Here is a 19,029-nt window from a genome sequence, read left to right on the forward strand (position 1 = left end):
TGTTGCTGGGTCAAACTCCTGGAACTCCCTTTCTAACAGTACAGTGGGTGTATCTACACCACAGGGACTGCAGAAATTCAAGAAGGCAGCTTACACAATCTCCTCAAGGCAATGCCAGCCTGGCCAATGAAGCCCACATCCCCTGAATTAATTTTTGTTAAATCTGTTTCTATTACCTAGAATGAAAATGGCTGCAGACGCACCTGCAAGTTCCCTTTCAAGTCACAGGCCCTCCTAAATTGAAACTATATCACCACAGCTTCACTGTCGCTGGGTCAAAATCCGAGAACACCCTCCATAACAGTACTGTGGGAGTATGGCTCATGATTGCTGGCTCCCCAGTTCCACTTCTCCACTCCATCCCCGTCACCCCGCAGATTTATTTCCTTCAAGTGTACATTCAACTTCCTTTTGAAATCATTGATTATTTTCATTTATTCCACCGTCAGGGGCAGTGAGTTCCAGGTATTTACTACTTGCTATGTAAAGAAGTTCTTCCTCACATTTCCCCCTTTGGATCTCTTGTCCAAAATCTTAAATCAGTGTCCTCTAGTCCTTGTGTTATCAGCTAATAGAAATAATTTTTCCCCCTGTCTACCTTATCCAGATTTCTCATAATCTGGTACCTTTCCATCAAATCTCCTCTGAATCTCCTTTGCTCCAAGGAAAAGAACCTCAGCTTTTACAAATTAACCATATAACAAATCTCACCCCAATTTCTGGAACCATTTTGGTCAATCTCTTCCGCACCCACTCCAGGCAGCTCAATTTCTTCTTAAACTATAGTAACCAAAAATGGAAGCAATACTCCAATTGGGGCCTATCCATAGCTTCATAAAGGTTCAGTATAAATTTTCCCTTTTGTACTCAATGGGGCAAGCATTCATCAGGGACTGGGAAAATCCGACCTGCATAATTTCTAAGCTCAGAAACTGAACACCCACCCCTTCACACACCATTTCTGCATTTGCACACAAGGATCAGGTTCACAGTGCAACTTGTGACAGAGAGGCCAAGGGGTGTGCGTGCAGAGCCGGGTCAGTTAGAAGGCCTGCCTTGATTCTGCAACACAGCAGCCAAGCACCCAACATTGCTTAAAAAAAACCCTGAATCTCACCTCTCATCGCCCTCATACGATCACTCACTTCCATGAAAGCTCATGCATCCTCAGACCTCTCATGGCACTTCCATAACAATCATGTATACGAACATACTGAACAAGGAGCAGGAATAGGTCATTCAGTTCCTCAATCCCACTGTGCCATTTAATAATATCATAACCTCAAATCTGCACCACACTTTCCTGGATAACACATCACTCCCTTTCCTAGCATGAATCCATCCACCTCTGCCTTTAAAATATTTAAAGACTCTGCTTCCACCACCTTTTCAGGGAGAGTTCCAAAGACCCACAACCCGCTGAGAGAAAAATTCACCTCACTTCCATTTTAAATGGGTGCCATTATTTTTAAACAGTGATCCCTCATTCTAGATTCTTCCTCAAGAGAAAACATCCTTTCCACACCATCCTGTTAAGACCCATCAAGATCGTATGTTTCAATCAAATTGCCTCTTACTCTTTTAAAATCCAGTGGATGCAAGCCTAGCCTGTCCAAACTACCCTCATAAAACAATCCATCCATTCCAGTTATTAGTCTGGTAAACCTTTTCTCACTGCTTACATAAAATGACCAATGCTGTACACAGCTCTCCAAATGTGGTCTCACTAGTGCAACTGAAGCATAACCGACCTACTTTTAGATTAAATTCTCCTCGCGATAAATATTAACGTTCTATTAGCTTTCCTAATTACTTGCTGTACCTGCATTCTAGCCGTTGTGATTCATACATTGAGGATGCCCCTTTCCCTCTGCATCTCAAGAGTTCTGCAATCTCTCATCATTTAGATAATGTGCTTATTTTATCTTCCTGCCGAAATGGACAATTTCACATTTTTCCACATTATATTTCATGTGCGAAATCTTTGCCCATCTACTTAACCTATCTATATCTTTTTGCGTGCTCTTTATGTCCTCTTCACTACTTAATTTCCTACCCATCTTTGTCATCAGTAAATGTGGCAACTATCCCTTCAATCCTTTCATCCAAGTCATTTATCATAAATCTTAAACAGTTAAAGGCCCAGCACTGATCCATGTGGTTTCACTAATGTCCTACACAATGTAACCACTTGTTACATTTTGCCAATCTGAAAAAGACACATTTATGCCTACTCACTGCTTCCTGTTAGCCAGCCAATCTACTGTCAGTGCCAATATGTTACCCCCTATAACACAAGCTTTTATTTTCTGTAATAACCCTTGATTTGGCAATTTATAAAATGCCTTCTGTAAATCTCAGTACAGTACATCCGTTGGTTCCCCTTTATCCACAGCACATGTTACTTCTTCAAAGAACTCCAATAAGTTAGTTAAACATGACTACCTTTCACAAGGCCATGTTGACTCTGCCTATCCAAGTGCCCTGCTAGAACACCTTAAATAACAGTTTCTCACATTTTTCCTACGACAGATATTAAGCTAACTGGTCTGTAGTTTCCTGTTTTCTATCCCCCTCCCTTTTCGAATAATGGAGTTACATTTGCTATCTTCCAATCTAATGGGACCTTACCAAAGTCTAGAAAATTTTGGAAAATTAAAACCAATGCACTAACTATCTGACGAGACACTTCTTTTAAGACCCTAGGATGAAGTTTATCAGGATCTGGGCTCTTGTCAGCCCGCAACGCCAACAATTTACTCAATTCCACTTCTCTGGTGACTGTAATTTTCTTGTGTTCCTCCCTCCCTTTCATTCCCTGATTTCTGGCTGCTCTTAGGATGTTAGTTGTATCCTCTATCATGAAGACAGATGCAAAATACCTGTTCAATTCATCTGCCATCTTGTTTTTCATTATCAATTCTTGAGACTAACTTTCCATGGGACCAATGCTCACTTTATTAACTCCTTTCTTTTTAAAATATTTTTAAAAACTCTTACTGCATGTTTTTATATTTCTGGCGAACTTTCTCTCCTTATGAAACTTTTAGTCATCCTTTGCTGTTATATTCTGTTCAATCTTCTGCTCTGCCATCTGCCTTTGCGCAATTATATACTTTGGTACTATCTTTAATCTTTCTGGTTAACCATGGATGGTGGGTCCATGATTGGACGTTTTCTTTCTCATTGGATGTATCTATTCTGTGAATTCTGAAATATCCGAGGAGTTCAACGGAAGGTGAGCATCCAGCAGAGGGCAGCAGAGCAGAGCTTCTGATTGGCTGTTCCGGGGAGATTTGCATACGTGCAGTGCGGTCAGCGTAAGTTGAAGGTGGTTTGTGAAGGGGCTGTTCTCGAGTGACAGCTTTACCCGAAACACTACTTACGTAGTGTCTCCCACCCATCCTCCTCCTCTAACCAAAAAAAAAGCTCTGTCTGTTGGATTGCTAAACTAACAAGCTTTTTATTTTTTTATTTTTCAGTTGTTGGGAAGTTAGTCCAGTGGGAATGGAGGCTAGGGCAGTTGAATGTTCCTCCTGCAGAATGTGGGAGGAAAGGGTCACCTCTAGTATCCCTTCTGACTACATCTGCGGGAAGTGCACCCAACTCCAGCTCCTCGAGAGCCGCATTAGGGACCTGGAGCTGGAGCTGGATGAACTTCGGATCATTCGGGAGGCGGAGGAGGTTATTGAGAGGAGTTATAGGGAGGTAGTCACACCTCAGGTAAAAGAAGAAAGTAGATGGGTTACCGTCAGGGGAGGGAGAGGGAACCGGCAGGCAGTGCAGGGATCCCCTGTGGTCGTTCCCCTCTATAACAAGTATACCGTTTTGGATACTGTTGCGGGGGACGACTTACCAGGGGTAAGCAATAGGGCGCAGGTCTCTGGCACAGAGTCTGTCCCTGTTGCTCAGACGGGAAGGGAGAAGAGGAACAGAGCACTTGTCATTGGGGACTCCATAGTTAGAGGAACAGACAGGAGGTTCTGTGGGAACGAAAGAGACTCACGGTTGGTATGTTGCCTCCCAGGTGCCAGGGTTCGTGATGTCTCTGATCGTGTTTTTGGGATCCTTAAGGGGGAGGGGGAGCAGCCCCAAGTCGTGGTCCACATAGGTACCAACGACATAGGTAGGAAGAGAGATGGGGATTTGAGACAGAAATTCAGGGAGCTAGGGTGGAAGCTGAGAGCTAGAACAAACAGAGTTGTTATCTCTGGGTTGTTACCCGTGCCACGTGCTAGCGAAGTGAGAAATAAGGAGAGAGAGGAGTTGAACACGTGGCTACAGGGATGGTGCAGGAGGGAGGGTTTTGGTTTCCTGGATAATTGGGGCTCATTCTGGGGTAGGTGGGACCTCTACAAACAGGATGGTCTTCACCTGAACCAGAGGGGTACCAATATCCTGGGGGGGAGATTTGCTAGTGCTCTTCGGGGGGGTTTAAACTAATTCAGCAGGGGGATGGGAACCTAAATTGTAGTCCCAGTGTACAGGATGTTGAGAGTAGTGAGGTCAGGGATAGGGTTAAAAGTTCGAAAGAGGGCACCGGCAAGCAGGACACTGGTTTGAAGTGTGTCTACTTCAACGCCAGGAGCATCCGGAATAAGGTGGGTGAGCTTGCAGCATGGGTTGGTACCTGGGATCTCGATGTTGTGGCGATTTCGGAGACATGGGTAGAGCAGGGACAGGAATGGTTGTTGCAGGTTCCAGGATTTAGATGTTTCTGTAAGAACAGAGAAGATGGTAAAAGAGGGGGGGGTGTGGCATTGTTAATCAAGGAAAGTATTACGGCGGTAGAAAGGACGCTTGAGGACTCGTCTACTGAGGCAGTATGGGCCGAGGTTAGGAACAGTAGAGGAGAGGTCACCCTGTTGGGAGTTGTCTATAGACCTCCGAATAGTCCCAGAGATGTCGAGGAAAGGATTGCAAAGATGATTCTTGACAGGAGCGAGAGTAACAGGGTAGTTGTTATGGGGGACTTTAACTTTCCAAATATTGACTGGAAATACTATAGTTCGAGTACTATAGATGGGTCAGTTTTTGTGCAGTGTGTGCAGGAGGGTTTTCTGACACAGTATGTAGACAGACCAACAAGGGGCGAGGCCACATTGGATTTGGTACTGGGTAATGAACCCGGCCAGGTGTTAGATTTAGATGTAGGTGAGCACTTTGGTGATAGTGATCACAACTCGGTTATGTTTACTTTAGCAATGGGCAGGGATAGGTATGTACCGCAAGGCAAGAATTATAGCTGGGGGAAAGGCAATTATGATGCTATTCGGCAAGATTTAGGAGGTATAGGATGGGGAAGGAAACTGCAGGGGATGGGTACAATCGAAATGTGGAGCTTTTTCAAGGAACAGCTACTGCGTGTCCTTGATAAGTATGTACCTGTCAGGCAGGGAGGAAGTTGTCGAGCAAGGGAGCCGTGGTTTACTAAGGAAGTTGAAGCACTTGTCAAGAGGAAGAAGAAGGCTTATGTTAGGATGAGGCATGAAGGCTCAGTTAGGGCACTTGAGAGTTACAAGTTAGCCAGGAAGGACCTAAAGGGAGAGTTAAGAAGAGCGAGGAGAGGACACGAAAAGTCGTTGGCGGATAGGATCAAGGAAAACCCTAAGGCTTTCTATAGGTATATCAGGAACAAAAGAATGACTCGAGTAAGATTAGGGCCAATCAAGGATAGTAGTGGAAAGTTGTGTGTGGAATCAGAGGAGATAGGGGAAGCATTAAATGGATATTTTTCGTCAGTGTTTACACTGGAGAAAGACAATGTTGTCGAGAACACTCAGGTTCAGTCGACCAGGCTAGATGGAATTGAGGTTCAAAAGGAGGAGGTGTTAGCAATTTTAGAAAATGTCAAAATAGATAAGTCCCCTGGGCCAGATGGGATTTATCCTAGGATTCTCTGGGAAGCCAGGGAGGAGATTGCAGAGCCTTTGTCCTTGATATTTATGTCGTCTTTGTCGACAGGAATAGTGCCGGAAGACTGGAGGATAGCAAATGTTGTCCCCTTGTTCAAGAAGGGGAGTAGAGACAACCCTGGTAATTATAGACCTGTGAGCCTTACTTCGGTTGTGGGTAAAATGTTGGAAAAGGTTATAAGAGATAGGGTTTATAATCATCTTGAAAAGAACAAGTTGATTAGCGATACTCAACACGGTTTTGTGAAGGGTAGGTCATGTCTCACAAACCTTATTGAGTTTTTTGAGAAGGTGACCAAACAGGTGGATCAGGGTAAAGCTGTTGATGTGGTGTATATGGATTTCAGTAAGGCGTTTGATAAGGTTCCCCACGGTAGGCTATTGCAGAAAATAAGGAAGTATGGAATTGAAGGTGATTTAGCGGTTTGGATCAGTAATTGGCTAGCTGAAAGAAGACAGAGGGTGGTGGTTGATGGCAAATGTTCATCCTGGAGTTCAGTTACTAGTGGTGTACCGCAAGGATCTGTTTTGGGGCCACTGCTGTTTGTCATTTTTATAAATGACCTGGAAGAGGGTGTAGAAGGATGGGTTAGTAAATTTGCAGATGACACGAAGGTCGGTGGAGTTGTGGATAGTGCTGAAGGATGTTATAGGATACAGAGGGACATAGATAAGCTGCAGAGCTGGGCTGAGAGGTGGCAGATGGAGTTTAATGCGGAAAAGTGTGAGGTGGTTCACTTTGGAAGGAGTAACAGGAATGCAGAGTACTGGGCTAATGGCAAGATTCTTGGTAGTGTAGATGAACAGAGAGATCTCGGCATCCAGGTACATAAATCCTTGAAAGTTGCCACCCAGGTTAATAGGGCTGTTAAGAAGGCATATGGTGTGCTAGCCTTTATAAGCAGGGGGATTGAGTTTCGGAACCACAAGGTCATGCTGCAGCTGTACATAACTCTGGTGCGGCCACACCTGGAGTACTGCGTGCAGTTCTGGTCACCACATTATAGGAAGGATGTGGAAGCTTTGGAAAGGGTTCAGAGGAGATTTACTAGGATGTTGCCTGGTATGGAGGGAAGGTCTTACGAGGAAAGGCTCAGGGAATTGAGGTTGTTTTCGTTAGAGAGGAGAAGGCTGAGAGGTGACTTAATAGAGACATATAAGATAGTCAGAGGGTTAGATAGGGTGGACAGTGAGAGTCTTTTTCCTCGGATGGTGATGACCAACACGAGGGGACATAGCTTTAAATTGAGGGGTGAGAGATATAGGACAGATGTCAGAGGCAGTTTCTTTACTCAGAGAGTAGTAGGGGTGTGGAACGCCCTGCCTGCAACAGTAGTAGACTCGCCAACTTTAAGGGCATTTAAGTGGTCACTGGATAGACATATGGATGAAAATGGAATAGTGTAGGTCAGATAGGCTTCAGATGGTTTCACAGGTCGGCGCAACATCGAGGGCCGAAGGGCCCGTACTGCGCTGTAGTGTTCTATGTTCTATGTTCTATCTCCTTAAATGTTTGCTACTCATCTCTATTGAACCATCCCTTAACCTAATTTTCCAATTCACTTTAGCCAGATCAGTCTTAACGCCCACATAATTGCCCTTATTTAAGTTTTAAAAAATAGAGTGTAAGTTTCCGTTTTTGAGAATAAGTGTTGCTGCGGGCAATTCTGGCGGCGCATAATGATGCGCCTCGGTCGTTACCCAGGAGGTCAGCATAGCCGTGACCGTCCGTGAAGCGTCATCCAGTGCAGGAATCTGATGAATGGTCTCATCTGTTCTGCCTCTGAGAGGAAAGATGGTGTACTTCATTGAGCCATCCCTGGGGCAGAGCGCCTGGGGGTTGGCTTGGACTCCTCGAATAAGGGTCTCAAGGATGCTGTTTTTACCACAGAATATGCGAGGGAGCCAATACCGTTGATAAGTTTGGTAAAAAATGTCAATAGTGGTCTACCATCCCTAAAAATGATTTGAATTCAGTTATGTTTGTCGGGGCAAATGCAATCGCCATTACCTTGTCTTCCACAGGGTGTAATCCAGGTAAGTCACCTCAGTAGCTTGAAAGGTGCATTCTCCTTCTGAAGGTGAACTCCAGCCTCATGAAATCTCTTTAACTCCTCTTCTAAGTTTGCTAAATTCTCAGCCTCTGCGGTTCCAGTGATGAGGACATCATCAAGGTATACTGCAACCCGCAGGTAGCCCCTGTAGCAGACTTTCCATTGTCCTTTGGAATATTGCACATGCCAAAGACACACCAAAAGGCAGGTGTGTGTACTGAATAGGGCTTTGTGTGCGTTTATCGTGGACATCCTCCCAGGAAGCATCATCTAATTCGAGTTGCTGGCACAAGTGACTCATATCCTGCTTTGTGTAAGATTGACCTCCTGCCAGCTTTGCATGCAGATCTTCAACTCTGTGAATTGGATGTTTATCAGCTTGGCGGCCTGATCAAATGTTAAATTATAATCACCGCATATGCAGAAGGTCTTGACCGATTTCAACATGAGATATATAGGTGCTGCCCATTCTGAGAACAGAACTGGTTGGATAATGCCTAGTCCTTTCAATCTTAGTTTAACTAAGTATCCAATTTCTCTCATAAGGCATATGGTACCTGTCTTTCCTGAAAGAATTGTGGAATCACCTCTGGATTCACATATATCTTAGCTTGAAGATCTTTGATTTTGCCTAATTCATCATAGAAGCCATTCTCGTATTTTCTTACCAGTTCGGGCAGTCTCTGTTCTGTATTTATATTGAGTCTTAATAGCTGCTATAAGCACTATATTAATAAAAAGTCAAGTCGCCATAGTCCCAGATGAGCACAGACTGCTTTCTCCTTTGAAGGAGAGAGCTGACTGGTGGTGATTTAACCCTAGGATCACCACACCTCAAGTGAGGGGCAAGGTTGAGAATAACCTGAGCCTGTATGGGAATTGAACCTGCGCTGTTGGCCTTGCTCTGCAACACAAACTAGTTGTCAAGCCAACTGAGCTGAACCAACCCCTGTATTAATATATGCATATCGTCACCGTAAGTGATATCACATGTTGCTAGTGAGGGGAAGCTGCCAGAGTGAAGAAGCAATCTGCAGTAAGCACACCTTGTAAATAAAGCTGTTAATTTTTGACCCTCCGTGCCTCCTTGCATTGGTTCTCCACAATACACAACACAAATACTGGCAATGAGGACTTCAAACGGCGCTAGTTTGCCACCAGGATTTTTTTTCTTAATTAACGAAAGTTGGGAAAGAAGACTTAGAAGAAATGCTCCCACATGTGCTCTGGACACATCGGGTGAGGCGGACGTGTGTAACGATCCACTGCAGAGCAATTACAAAGCTGAAGTGTTTTTTAAAAAGAGGCTGAAGCTCGAGTTGTTGCCTTGTATAAATGGAAACAGTAATGTAGCTGCTGAGTGTTCATACAGGCGAACTGCGTGGCATACGACTGCGTCGTTCATATGACTGCGTGGCAAAATTTGGTTCCAACAAGGACTCCTACATCAAACTCCTAATTATTGACTACAGCTCTGCCTTCAACACCATAATCCCAGCCAAGCTCATATCAAAGCTCCAAAACCTAGGACTTGGCTCCTCACTCTGCAACTGGATCCTCAACTTTCTGACCCACAGACCACAATCAATAAGAATGAACAACAACATCTCCTCCACAATAGTCCTCAATACCGGGGCCCCGCAAGGCTGTGTACTTAGCCCCTTACTCTACTCCCTGTACACACACGACTGCGTGGCAAAATTTGGTTCCAACTCCATCTACAAGTTTGCTGATGATATGACCATAGTGGGCCAGATCTCGAATAATGACGAGTCAGAATACAGGAGGGAGATAGAGAACCTAGTGGAGTGGTGCAACGACAACAATCTCTCCCCCAATGCCAGCAAAACTAAAGAGCTGGTCATTCACTTCAGGAAGCAAAGTACTGTACACACCCCTGTCAGCATCAACGGGGCCGAGGTGGATATGGTTAGCAGTTTCAAATTCCTAGGGGTACACATGTCCAAAAATCTGTCCTGGTCCACCCACGTTGATGCTACCACCAAGAAAGCACAACAGCGCCTATACTTCCTCAGGAAACTAAGGAAATTCGGCATGTCCACATTAACTCTTACCAACTTTTACAGATGCACCATAGAAAGCATCTTATCTGGCTGCATCACAGCCTGGTATGGCAACTGCTCAGCCCAGGACCGCAAGGAACTTCAGAGAGTCGTGAACACCGCCCAGTCCATCACACGAACCTGCCTCTCAATCATTGACTCCATCTACACCTCCTGCTGCCTGGGGAAAGCGGGTAGCATAATCAAGGATCCCTCCCACCCGGCTTACTCATTCTTCTAACGTCTTCCATTGGGCAGGAGATACAGAACTCTGAGAACACGCACAAACAGACTCAAAAACAGCTTCTTCCCCGCTGTTACCAGACTCCTAAATGACCCTCTTATGGACTGATCTTATTAACACTACACCCCTATATGCTTCATCTGATGCCGGCGCTTATGTAGTTACATTATGTACCTTCTGTTGCTCTATTATGTATTTTCTTTTATTTCCTTTTCATTTCATGTACCTAATGATCTGTTGAGCTGCTCGCAGAAAAATACTTTTCACTGTACATCGGTACACTTGACAATAAACAAATCCAATCCAATCCAACCTCTGTTACGAATAAAATGGTGCGATTTTTCCATACCGGGGGACCCTTGGACGATAATAATAATAATGTTTATTATTGTCACTAGCAGAGTGGTTAGCGCTGCTGCCTCACGGCTCTGAGATCGCAGATTCAATCCCGGTCCTGGGTCACTGTCCATGGGGAGTTTGCACATTCTGTCCGTGTCTGCCTGGGTTTTGCCCACGCAACCCAACGGTGTGCAGGGTAGGTAGGTTGGCCACGCTAAATTGCCCCTTAATTGGAAAAATGAACTGGATACTCTAAATCTATGAAAAAAACGATAATCTTTATTAGTGTCACAAGTAGGCTTACATTAACACTGCAGTGAAGTTACTGTGAAAATCCCATAGTCGCCACATTCCAGCACCTGTTCGGGTATACTGAGGTAGAATTCGGAAAGTCCAAATTACCTAACAGCACGTCCTTTGGGACTTGTGGGAGGAAACTGGAGCACCCGGAGGAAACCCACGCAGACACGGGGAGAACGTGCAGACTCCGCACAGTCAGTGGCTCAAGCCTGAGTCGAACCTGGGACCCCGGAGCCATGAAGCAACAGTGATAGCCACTGTGCTACACCTGGTTGTCAACTTTACACATAGGTGGTATTTGAAATATATAGGTTGCTTAATTGGAATATACAGGCAGATTTCAGAAACTAAGTTAAGATGTTGAAACAACTATAAAGCTATCTTTGTTGCTAATGTGTTTATTTTGTGTTCAAATTAAAGTTTGTTTTAATATAAAAGGTATCTACTGGTCAGTGGTTTCACTATTGTGGTTTAGTAACATTTCCTCAGTTTTACCAAATGCAAGTAGTTGGGTTCTACTCTGGGATCTGAACCAAAAATTAGGGTTCACATCCGGACCCACGACAATGGTGAATGAATGGAATTTGTTTGACCGCTGATGAATGGCAATGATTGTTAACCCATGACTCCCCTTCATTGATGGGATGGCAGAAATAATGCAGCTGTGCCATCTCCACTGTAGCCTTCATTCTCCAAGACTGCATTCCTGTATTACACTGTGAAGCTTTTCAAACTCTTATGTAAGGCTATTGAGCTTTAAAAGCTCCAGACAGACACAGGTGTGTGGAACCAGGAAGATGGAGACCTCGGGACTCCCCAACCCCAACCTTTGTACAGAACAGTGACAATGACACAGGAAGGTCCATGGGTCCAGCAGCATGGTACTGTACATGAAGACCAGCTTGGCATGGAGATGGAGGGCAGAAGTGAGTCTGCCCTGGCAAAGTGGTGAACAGCACATCAGGAGCAGTGCAGCACTTTGGCAGAAAGGCTTGTTTGAACTCAGCTCTAAGTCTCTTGCGAACTGAGGACTGCCTTGTGCATACCACTCTTTAGCAATTGCATTTTAAATGGACATAATTTCACGTTGGCGTGATGCAAGGCCTGACGGGCTGCCAGTGGGCAACTGCTTCAATGGGCATTCATGAGATGAAAATGAATGCAAATAACTCTCACACCACCAGTCAGAGTAAAAATAGAACTGTCATTAATATCCGCCACTGGAATAAACTCATTATGATTTTTAACACGGCGGGTTTCCGTGTTTTTTGGCTCCTACTAGATTCTGTGCTCCCATCCACCACCAAATCTGCCAACGGTGGGATGAGAGAACTTCGCCCATAGTCCTAGATCCCCCCCTCTCTCTCTCAATCTGAATATAAAATTCAATTATATTATGGGGTCGCCGAAGGGTGCCTTCACTACGAGGTCATTAATTACTCCCATCTCATTCCGCAGTACCAGGCCAAGAATCGCCTACTCTCTGGTTGGCTCCTGAACCTGCTGTTGTAAGAAAACACCATGAAAACAATTAACTCCTCATCCAGGCTACATTTGCCCTTTTGACTTTTCCAGTCTACAGTAGGATTCAAATCTCCCATAATTTGCATCATACCTTCCTGACAAGCTCCAATTATTTCTTCCTTTATGTTCCACCCAACCTTTTGGTTAATCTAAAGGAGCCAGTGCAAGACTCATTCAAGTCACTTCTTGCCGTTGCCATTTCTCATCTCAACCAAAGTATTTCCACATTCTGGTTTCCTAACATAAGTCTTCTCTCTCTATTGTGCTAATACAATTACTAACTAACAGAGCCACCCCTCCACCTTTTCCTCACTTCCTGTCTTTCCTAAATATCCTGTACCCTTCAATATTCAGGTCCAAATGCATATCTTCCTTCAGCCAAGTCTCTCAACTGGCTACCAAATCATACTTATTTCTTGCCATGTGCAATTCATCTGTTTTGTTTTGAATGTCACATTAATTCAAATACAGTGCTTTTAGTTTTATCCTTTTATTGCAGGAGAGAATATCTTTTTTGAAGAGAATTTCCAATGCATTATACAGATTTGGCCACTGGAAAAGCATTAGTATGCATGTGAAAAATTACATAATGCTGGTAAACGTAAGGGTTAAGTTACTTTTTAAAGGACTGATCCCTTGATGAATCATTGCAGTACAATACAGCAACTAGTAATTACATTTGAAAGTGTGAAAATATTTTACACTTCCCTTTCTGAATGTTCCCAACTCCTCAGCAGACTTTACATTTTTTTCACAAACTCTTAAACCTGGTGTGCATTTAATGGGCTACCAAAACCCAGCACACCAAAGGAAAATGGCGTGCAGGATGAAATCCCATTTTCATCCCCCATTTAATGTGGAAAGATTCACCTCCACGGGTTGGTGAGTGGTTTGCACACTGGGCATTCTTGACCCACAAAATGGCTAGAGGAAAATAGCACAGGGTTGGGATTGTAAAGGAAAATCATATTTCCTCCACAAAAACCTAAGTGTGACAATTTGCATCCTGAAATGCGCCAAGGTGCCATAAGCTTTGTTAGCCACTCTCTTAATATGGCTTTCCACTTTCAAAGATCAATGCACATTCACCCTCTAGTCCATTTGTTTCTGCACACTTTAGAACTGTGCCATGAAGTCTCCATTGTTTCCCTCTAACCCAGGCATTGTCAAACACGGGGGTGCGACCCACGGGTGGGTCGTGAGCAAATGTTGGGAGGGTCGCGGAGCCATCCTTTACGGTGCTCCCGATCGCACAAATCCACGCGCATCAGCCAGCTTTTAATAATGTGGGCTGCGAGCAGCCTTCAAAATGGTCATGAACACATAAAACTTTTTTGGTTGCACTGCGCATGCGTGCCCGATCGTTGCTGCACATGTGCAAAACTATGCGGCTGCATTTTGTTTTATATGGTCGCAGCCCTTTTTTTTCAAGTTCGGGGGGTGAAAGAGACGATTGGGGCCAAAGGGACGCAAAACCATTTTCTCCATTTTTGTCAGCAACAAACAAGGAAAGAGGAAATGGTGGGTCGCACAGGTCGGTCGGTGTGGGCCGTAACGGTCGGCTGGTGTAGGTCGCAAAGGTCAGCCATCGTGGGTCGCGAAGGTCGGCCAGCGTGGGTCGCAAAACCATCTGGCGTGGGTCGCAAAGTCGTCTGGCGTGGGTCGCAAAGGTCGGCCTGGTTGGGTCCCGAAGGTTGGCCGGTTGGTAAAAATGGGTCCCCGGAAAAAAAGTTTGAAAAACTCTGCTCTAACCCTTCTGCTAAAAAGCTTCACCTCACACTTCTCTGTATCAAATTCTATCTACCAATTGTCTGCCCATTCTTCCAGCCTTTCTGCATCATATTGCAGGTAATTTGTATCACCTTCACTGTTTGTAGTTCCTCCAAGTTTTGTATCATGGGCAAATTTTGAAATTCGGCTCTGTATTCCAAGATCAAAATCATTTATATACAGCACAAATAGCAGTTGTCCGAGAACTGGCCCATGAGGAACTATCACCCTCCAGTTCAAAAATGAACCATCTACCACAACTCACTGACTTATCTCATTAAGATAATTCTTTACCCCATTGGGCACTGACCCTTTTATTCCATGAGCCTCAATTTTGTTAACCAGCCTTTTATGTGGTAATTTGTCGCGTCGTTTGTTAATATCCAGATAAACAACATCCATCGGATTCCCTCAATCTCCTTTGTTACTTCAGCAAAAGATTAATTTAGATTAGTCGAGCATGGTTTGACTTTTACAATCCATGTTGAGTCTCTTAAATTAACTCAAACCTCTCCTAATGCCTGTTGAATTTTTCTATGATTATTGCTTCTAAAACATTCCCCACTGTTGATGTTGAAGTAGTGGTATTGTCGCTGGACTAGTATTCCAGAGATTCAGAGTAATGGTCTGGGAATCCGGGTTCAAATCCCGCCATGGCAGATGGTGAAATTTGAATTTTATAAAATAAATCTGGAATTAGGAGTCTAAAGTTGGGGTGGGATTCTCCGATCCTCTGCCGAGTCGGAGAATCGCCGGGGGCCGGCGTCAATCCCGCCCCCACCGTGTCCCGAAGTCACCGGCACCAGAGATTCGGCAGGGGCGGGAATCGCGCCGCGCTGGTCGGCGCCCCCCCCCCAACCCCCCCCCGGTGATTCTCCGGCCCGTGATGGATCGAAGTCCCTCCGCTGTCATGCCTCTCCCGCCGGCGTGGATCAAACCACCTACCTTACCGGCGGGACCAGGCAGCACGGGTGGGCTCCGGGGTCCTGGGGGGGGCGCGGGGCGATCTGGCCCTAAGGGGGTGCCCGCACGGTGGCCTGGCCCGCGATCGGGGCCCACCGATCGGCGGGCGGGCCTGTGCCGTGGGGGCACTCTTTTCCTTCTGCCTTCGCCATAGTCTTCACCACGGTGGAGGCGTAAGTGACCCCCTCCCCTGCGCATGCGGGGATGACGTCAGCAGCCGCTGACGCTCCGGCAAATGTGCGGACTTCCACCAGCCGGTGAAGTCCCTTCGGCCCTGGCTGGCGTGGCGCCAAAGGCCGTTCAGACCAGCCGGTGAGGCGCCAGCCACTCCGGCAGGGTCCTAGCCTCTCAATGTTAGGGCTTGGCTCCTAAAGGTGTGGAGACTTCCACATCTTTGGGGCAGCCGGCGCTGGAGTGGTTCACGCCACTCCATCACGCCGGGACCCCCCGCTCGGCCGGGTAGGGGAGAATCCCGGCCCTGGTCATTAAACCATTGCTGATTGTTGTAAAAACACATCTGGTTCACTAATGTCCTTTTGGGAAGGAAATCTTCACCTTACCCGGTCTGGTCTACATGTGACTCCAGATCCACAGCAATGTGTTTGATTCTTAAATGCTCTCAGGAATGGGCAATAAATGCTGGCTCAGCCAGTGATGCCCACATCCCATGAATGAATAAAACAAAACAGCATTTCCTTTTGAGGACTGACCTTAAATCCTTCCTTGAATAAGGGTGTCACATTTGCCTCTCTTCAATCCTGTGGTACATCCCCTGATGCTGGGAAGAGTGGTAAATTATGGAAATTCCTTCTACTATCGCAACCTCAACTTTAGCAACCTGGGACTTTAGTCACCCAGACAAGGTGACTTATCTACTCTCAGCATAGTCAGCCTTTCCAGCGCCTCGTCCCTCTCAATTTTCATCCAACCATTGCTTCCACTATCTCCACTTCTACCGATATAATGTCAGATTCCTCTTCCTTAGTAAATCCTGATAGCATTCTAGCCCTGCAACCTCTAAATATCTTACACCTTCTTTGTCCAAAACTGGACACATTCCAACTCTTACTACCTGCTTACTATTTACATGCCAGTAGAAGATTTTTGTGTCCCTATTTATGTTGACTGCCATTCTATTCTCTTATTATCTCCTTGCCAGTTTTACTTTCTCTTCACCTTCCCTCGAAACCCATTGTATGTGACATGTTTCTCACCTGACATGCATCACACAATCTCTTTTTGTCCCATCATAATCTCCATCTCCCTTGTCATCCAAGGTGGCCTGTTATTGGTTCCCGTATCTTTCTCCCTTGCTCGTATATACCTGGCTTATACCTTTGGTTATATGCCATCTGCCACCTTCTTGCCCATTCACCTTACCAGCCTATATTTCTTTGTATCCTATTTACCTGCTCCTCACATCTTACATTCCTACCGAGCTTTGTGTTATCAGCTAACTTGGGTCACTGATATAGATTGTAAATACCTAACCTTTACAACATTGCAATGACCCTATCCCTAACCCACCTGCATTCTGAAAATGATTGGTCTATTGCTGCTCTCCGTTTTCTGTCTCTTAACCAATCCACAATCCATGCTAATATATTACCCCATTCCCATGAGCCACCTTATTTTGTTGCAGCAGTGTTATTAATGGCAGATATAATCAATGCCAGGTGTCAAAAGGTAATGATATTGTATTCTGTCACCACTAATATTTCTCAGCTTTCTGGTCATTCCAAATATATAAACTATTACTTCTTTTAAACTGAAATAACAGTCACAATGTCATAATATTCAGTCCACTTTTGCCCCACATATTTTAAAAGTCACAAATTGATGCAAGTAATTGCGTAACGGATTTTTGATTTTAATTTCTTCCTTGTTTGATTACCTTGATGCCAGATGGTAAACTTTACAGTAAGAAAAATAATAATTTCAGTTTGAAATAACACTTCATGTGTAAAATTACAGTTTGAAATTTCATAGTGCTTCTTCCTGTGGTTTTATTTGGAGAAAAATAATTTACAATTATTAAGCCCTATCTTCCTGTCACATACACCATAACTATACCACTGGGGATTTTGACATCTGGCCTGATCCATCATTTCTACGTTACATGTTCATGTCTGTGGTTGCATTTGGCACAAATACAGCATTGTGGCAACATTCTAAACTGTATTACAAGAGTAGAAAAAGGCACCAAATAACTGAAAGCGTTTCTTTCCTGGATTGAAACCAAATCATGCCTGCTTAGCTGATATCACGCTAACTGATCTCGTGATCATACTGACCACGTTTGAGATGATTACATTTTTTATTACTGTCTGCAAAGCAAAGTCAAACTGAACTGGCACTCTTTTGTACATTTTCATTCATGCATTCAGAGCGTAATAACTTTTTGGAAGTAAATCTAGAGACAGTTAATTTTCCAGATAAATTATAATAACTCTCTTTTGAAAAGGGGGTAGATACCTGAGAGCAAATGATTCCCTAATCTAATCAAATGATTTGCAATCTGTGAGCAAAACACTTCTGGTTGTACTTTGTAAACACCATTACATTCCATAGGCTATTTAATATTTATAGAACTAGAGCACTGGATCATATACAAAACCATAATTGACAAAACTTTAAACTCTAGTCATGCTTAACCAGATACAAATCGCTTCCTGCTGTACATTTAGATAGATTTTCCGAATGTCAGCTGAAAAAAGGTTGCAATCTTTAGAAATCCAACAGATTAATTTTTTTTTGTTGTGTTACCTATTTGTCTCCTCTTACATCATCTCTGGAAAATACATCAAGAACATTTTAGGTAAGTTAATACATCAATCAGATTGCAGAATAATATACCTCAGGACATCATCGACTCTGAATCCTTTCTTACGTGCTAAATCCATCAGAAACATCCTTCTGCTTGATCCCATTTTTCTTTCAACAATAAATATGATAAGATTTTGAAATCTAACTTCATGTTTACTGTGTGAGCTGGAGACTTCCGTCACTTTCTGCCTTTTTCTTTTTGGTATGATTCCCAATCCTCCCAGTTTTTCTGCTGAGCTCATTGTTTAGGGTAGCTTTAATGTTAAAGTTACACTATCTGTCCTCAAGTGCACCCAGGCTCTGTCACCTGCACTTGCTCAGCACTCAGTTAAACGTCTCTCAGTGATGTCACCCCCCCACTTGGCTTTCTTCGCAAACACTGTAAACCAATTAAAAAATGGGGTCACTGAGGTTCTGCACAAGTACCAAAGTTTGTTTATTTTAACCCTTAGGGGAGTGCAATGCCATTGTCCACACCACAAAAATACAGCAAAGTCCTTACATTTCCATTCTCTTCATTCAATATCTTTTTCATACAAATATTTGTATAATCTTGTTTCATAACATGCAGAACGTCAACAAGACAACAAGGATTCAAATTTTTCTCAATTCTTTTCCCTCTTTCTCTTGAATACAATTTACACATCGTATATGTTTTGATTATCCATGTGCCCACCTCCATCTATTCTGAAACAAATTGTTGGGGATTTTGTCAACATTATGCTGTTCCTAATGTCTGAACCAGAAATGTGCGGCACTTCCGCTTTCTTGCTTTTTCCCATGCAATTCCAATTAAAACTTAAAGTGACAGCGTGTGTGCATGCAGTGGGGAAGACTTTCAATTGTAAATCACGCCATCAGTTGACAATGCAACTGTTACACGTGGGCTATAAAAGTTCAACCTGATCAAACAGGGAAGCTCTAAATCATGGCCAAAACCTTTCTACCCAACTTCATTGCCACTAACATAAGACTTGAGAGCACAAAGGTATTTTTTTTAATTCAATCTCACTTGGAAATATTTCCCATTC

General features: G+C 44.1%; 1 protein-coding gene across 2 annotated transcripts in view; it reads right to left on the bottom strand.

The window, feature by feature from the left end:
- Nucleotides 1-18,280, bottom strand: part of dntt (deoxynucleotidyltransferase, terminal) — a 356,682-nt gene extending 338,402 nt beyond the window's left edge. For both annotated transcript variants that reach the window (XM_038822282.1, XM_038822281.1), the window contains exon 1: nt 18,029-18,280. In XM_038822282.1, the coding sequence (XP_038678210.1) occupies nt 18,029-18,240 (212 nt within the window). In that variant the 5' untranslated portion in view covers nt 18,241-18,280. The remainder of the gene's footprint in view (nt 1-18,028) is intronic.
- Nucleotides 18,281-19,029: the final 749 nt, after the last annotated feature.

This window comes from Scyliorhinus canicula, chromosome 16 (assembly GCF_902713615.1).
Source record: "Scyliorhinus canicula chromosome 16, sScyCan1.1, whole genome shotgun sequence".
NCBI classification, from domain to species: Eukaryota; Metazoa; Chordata; class Chondrichthyes; order Carcharhiniformes; family Scyliorhinidae; genus Scyliorhinus; species Scyliorhinus canicula.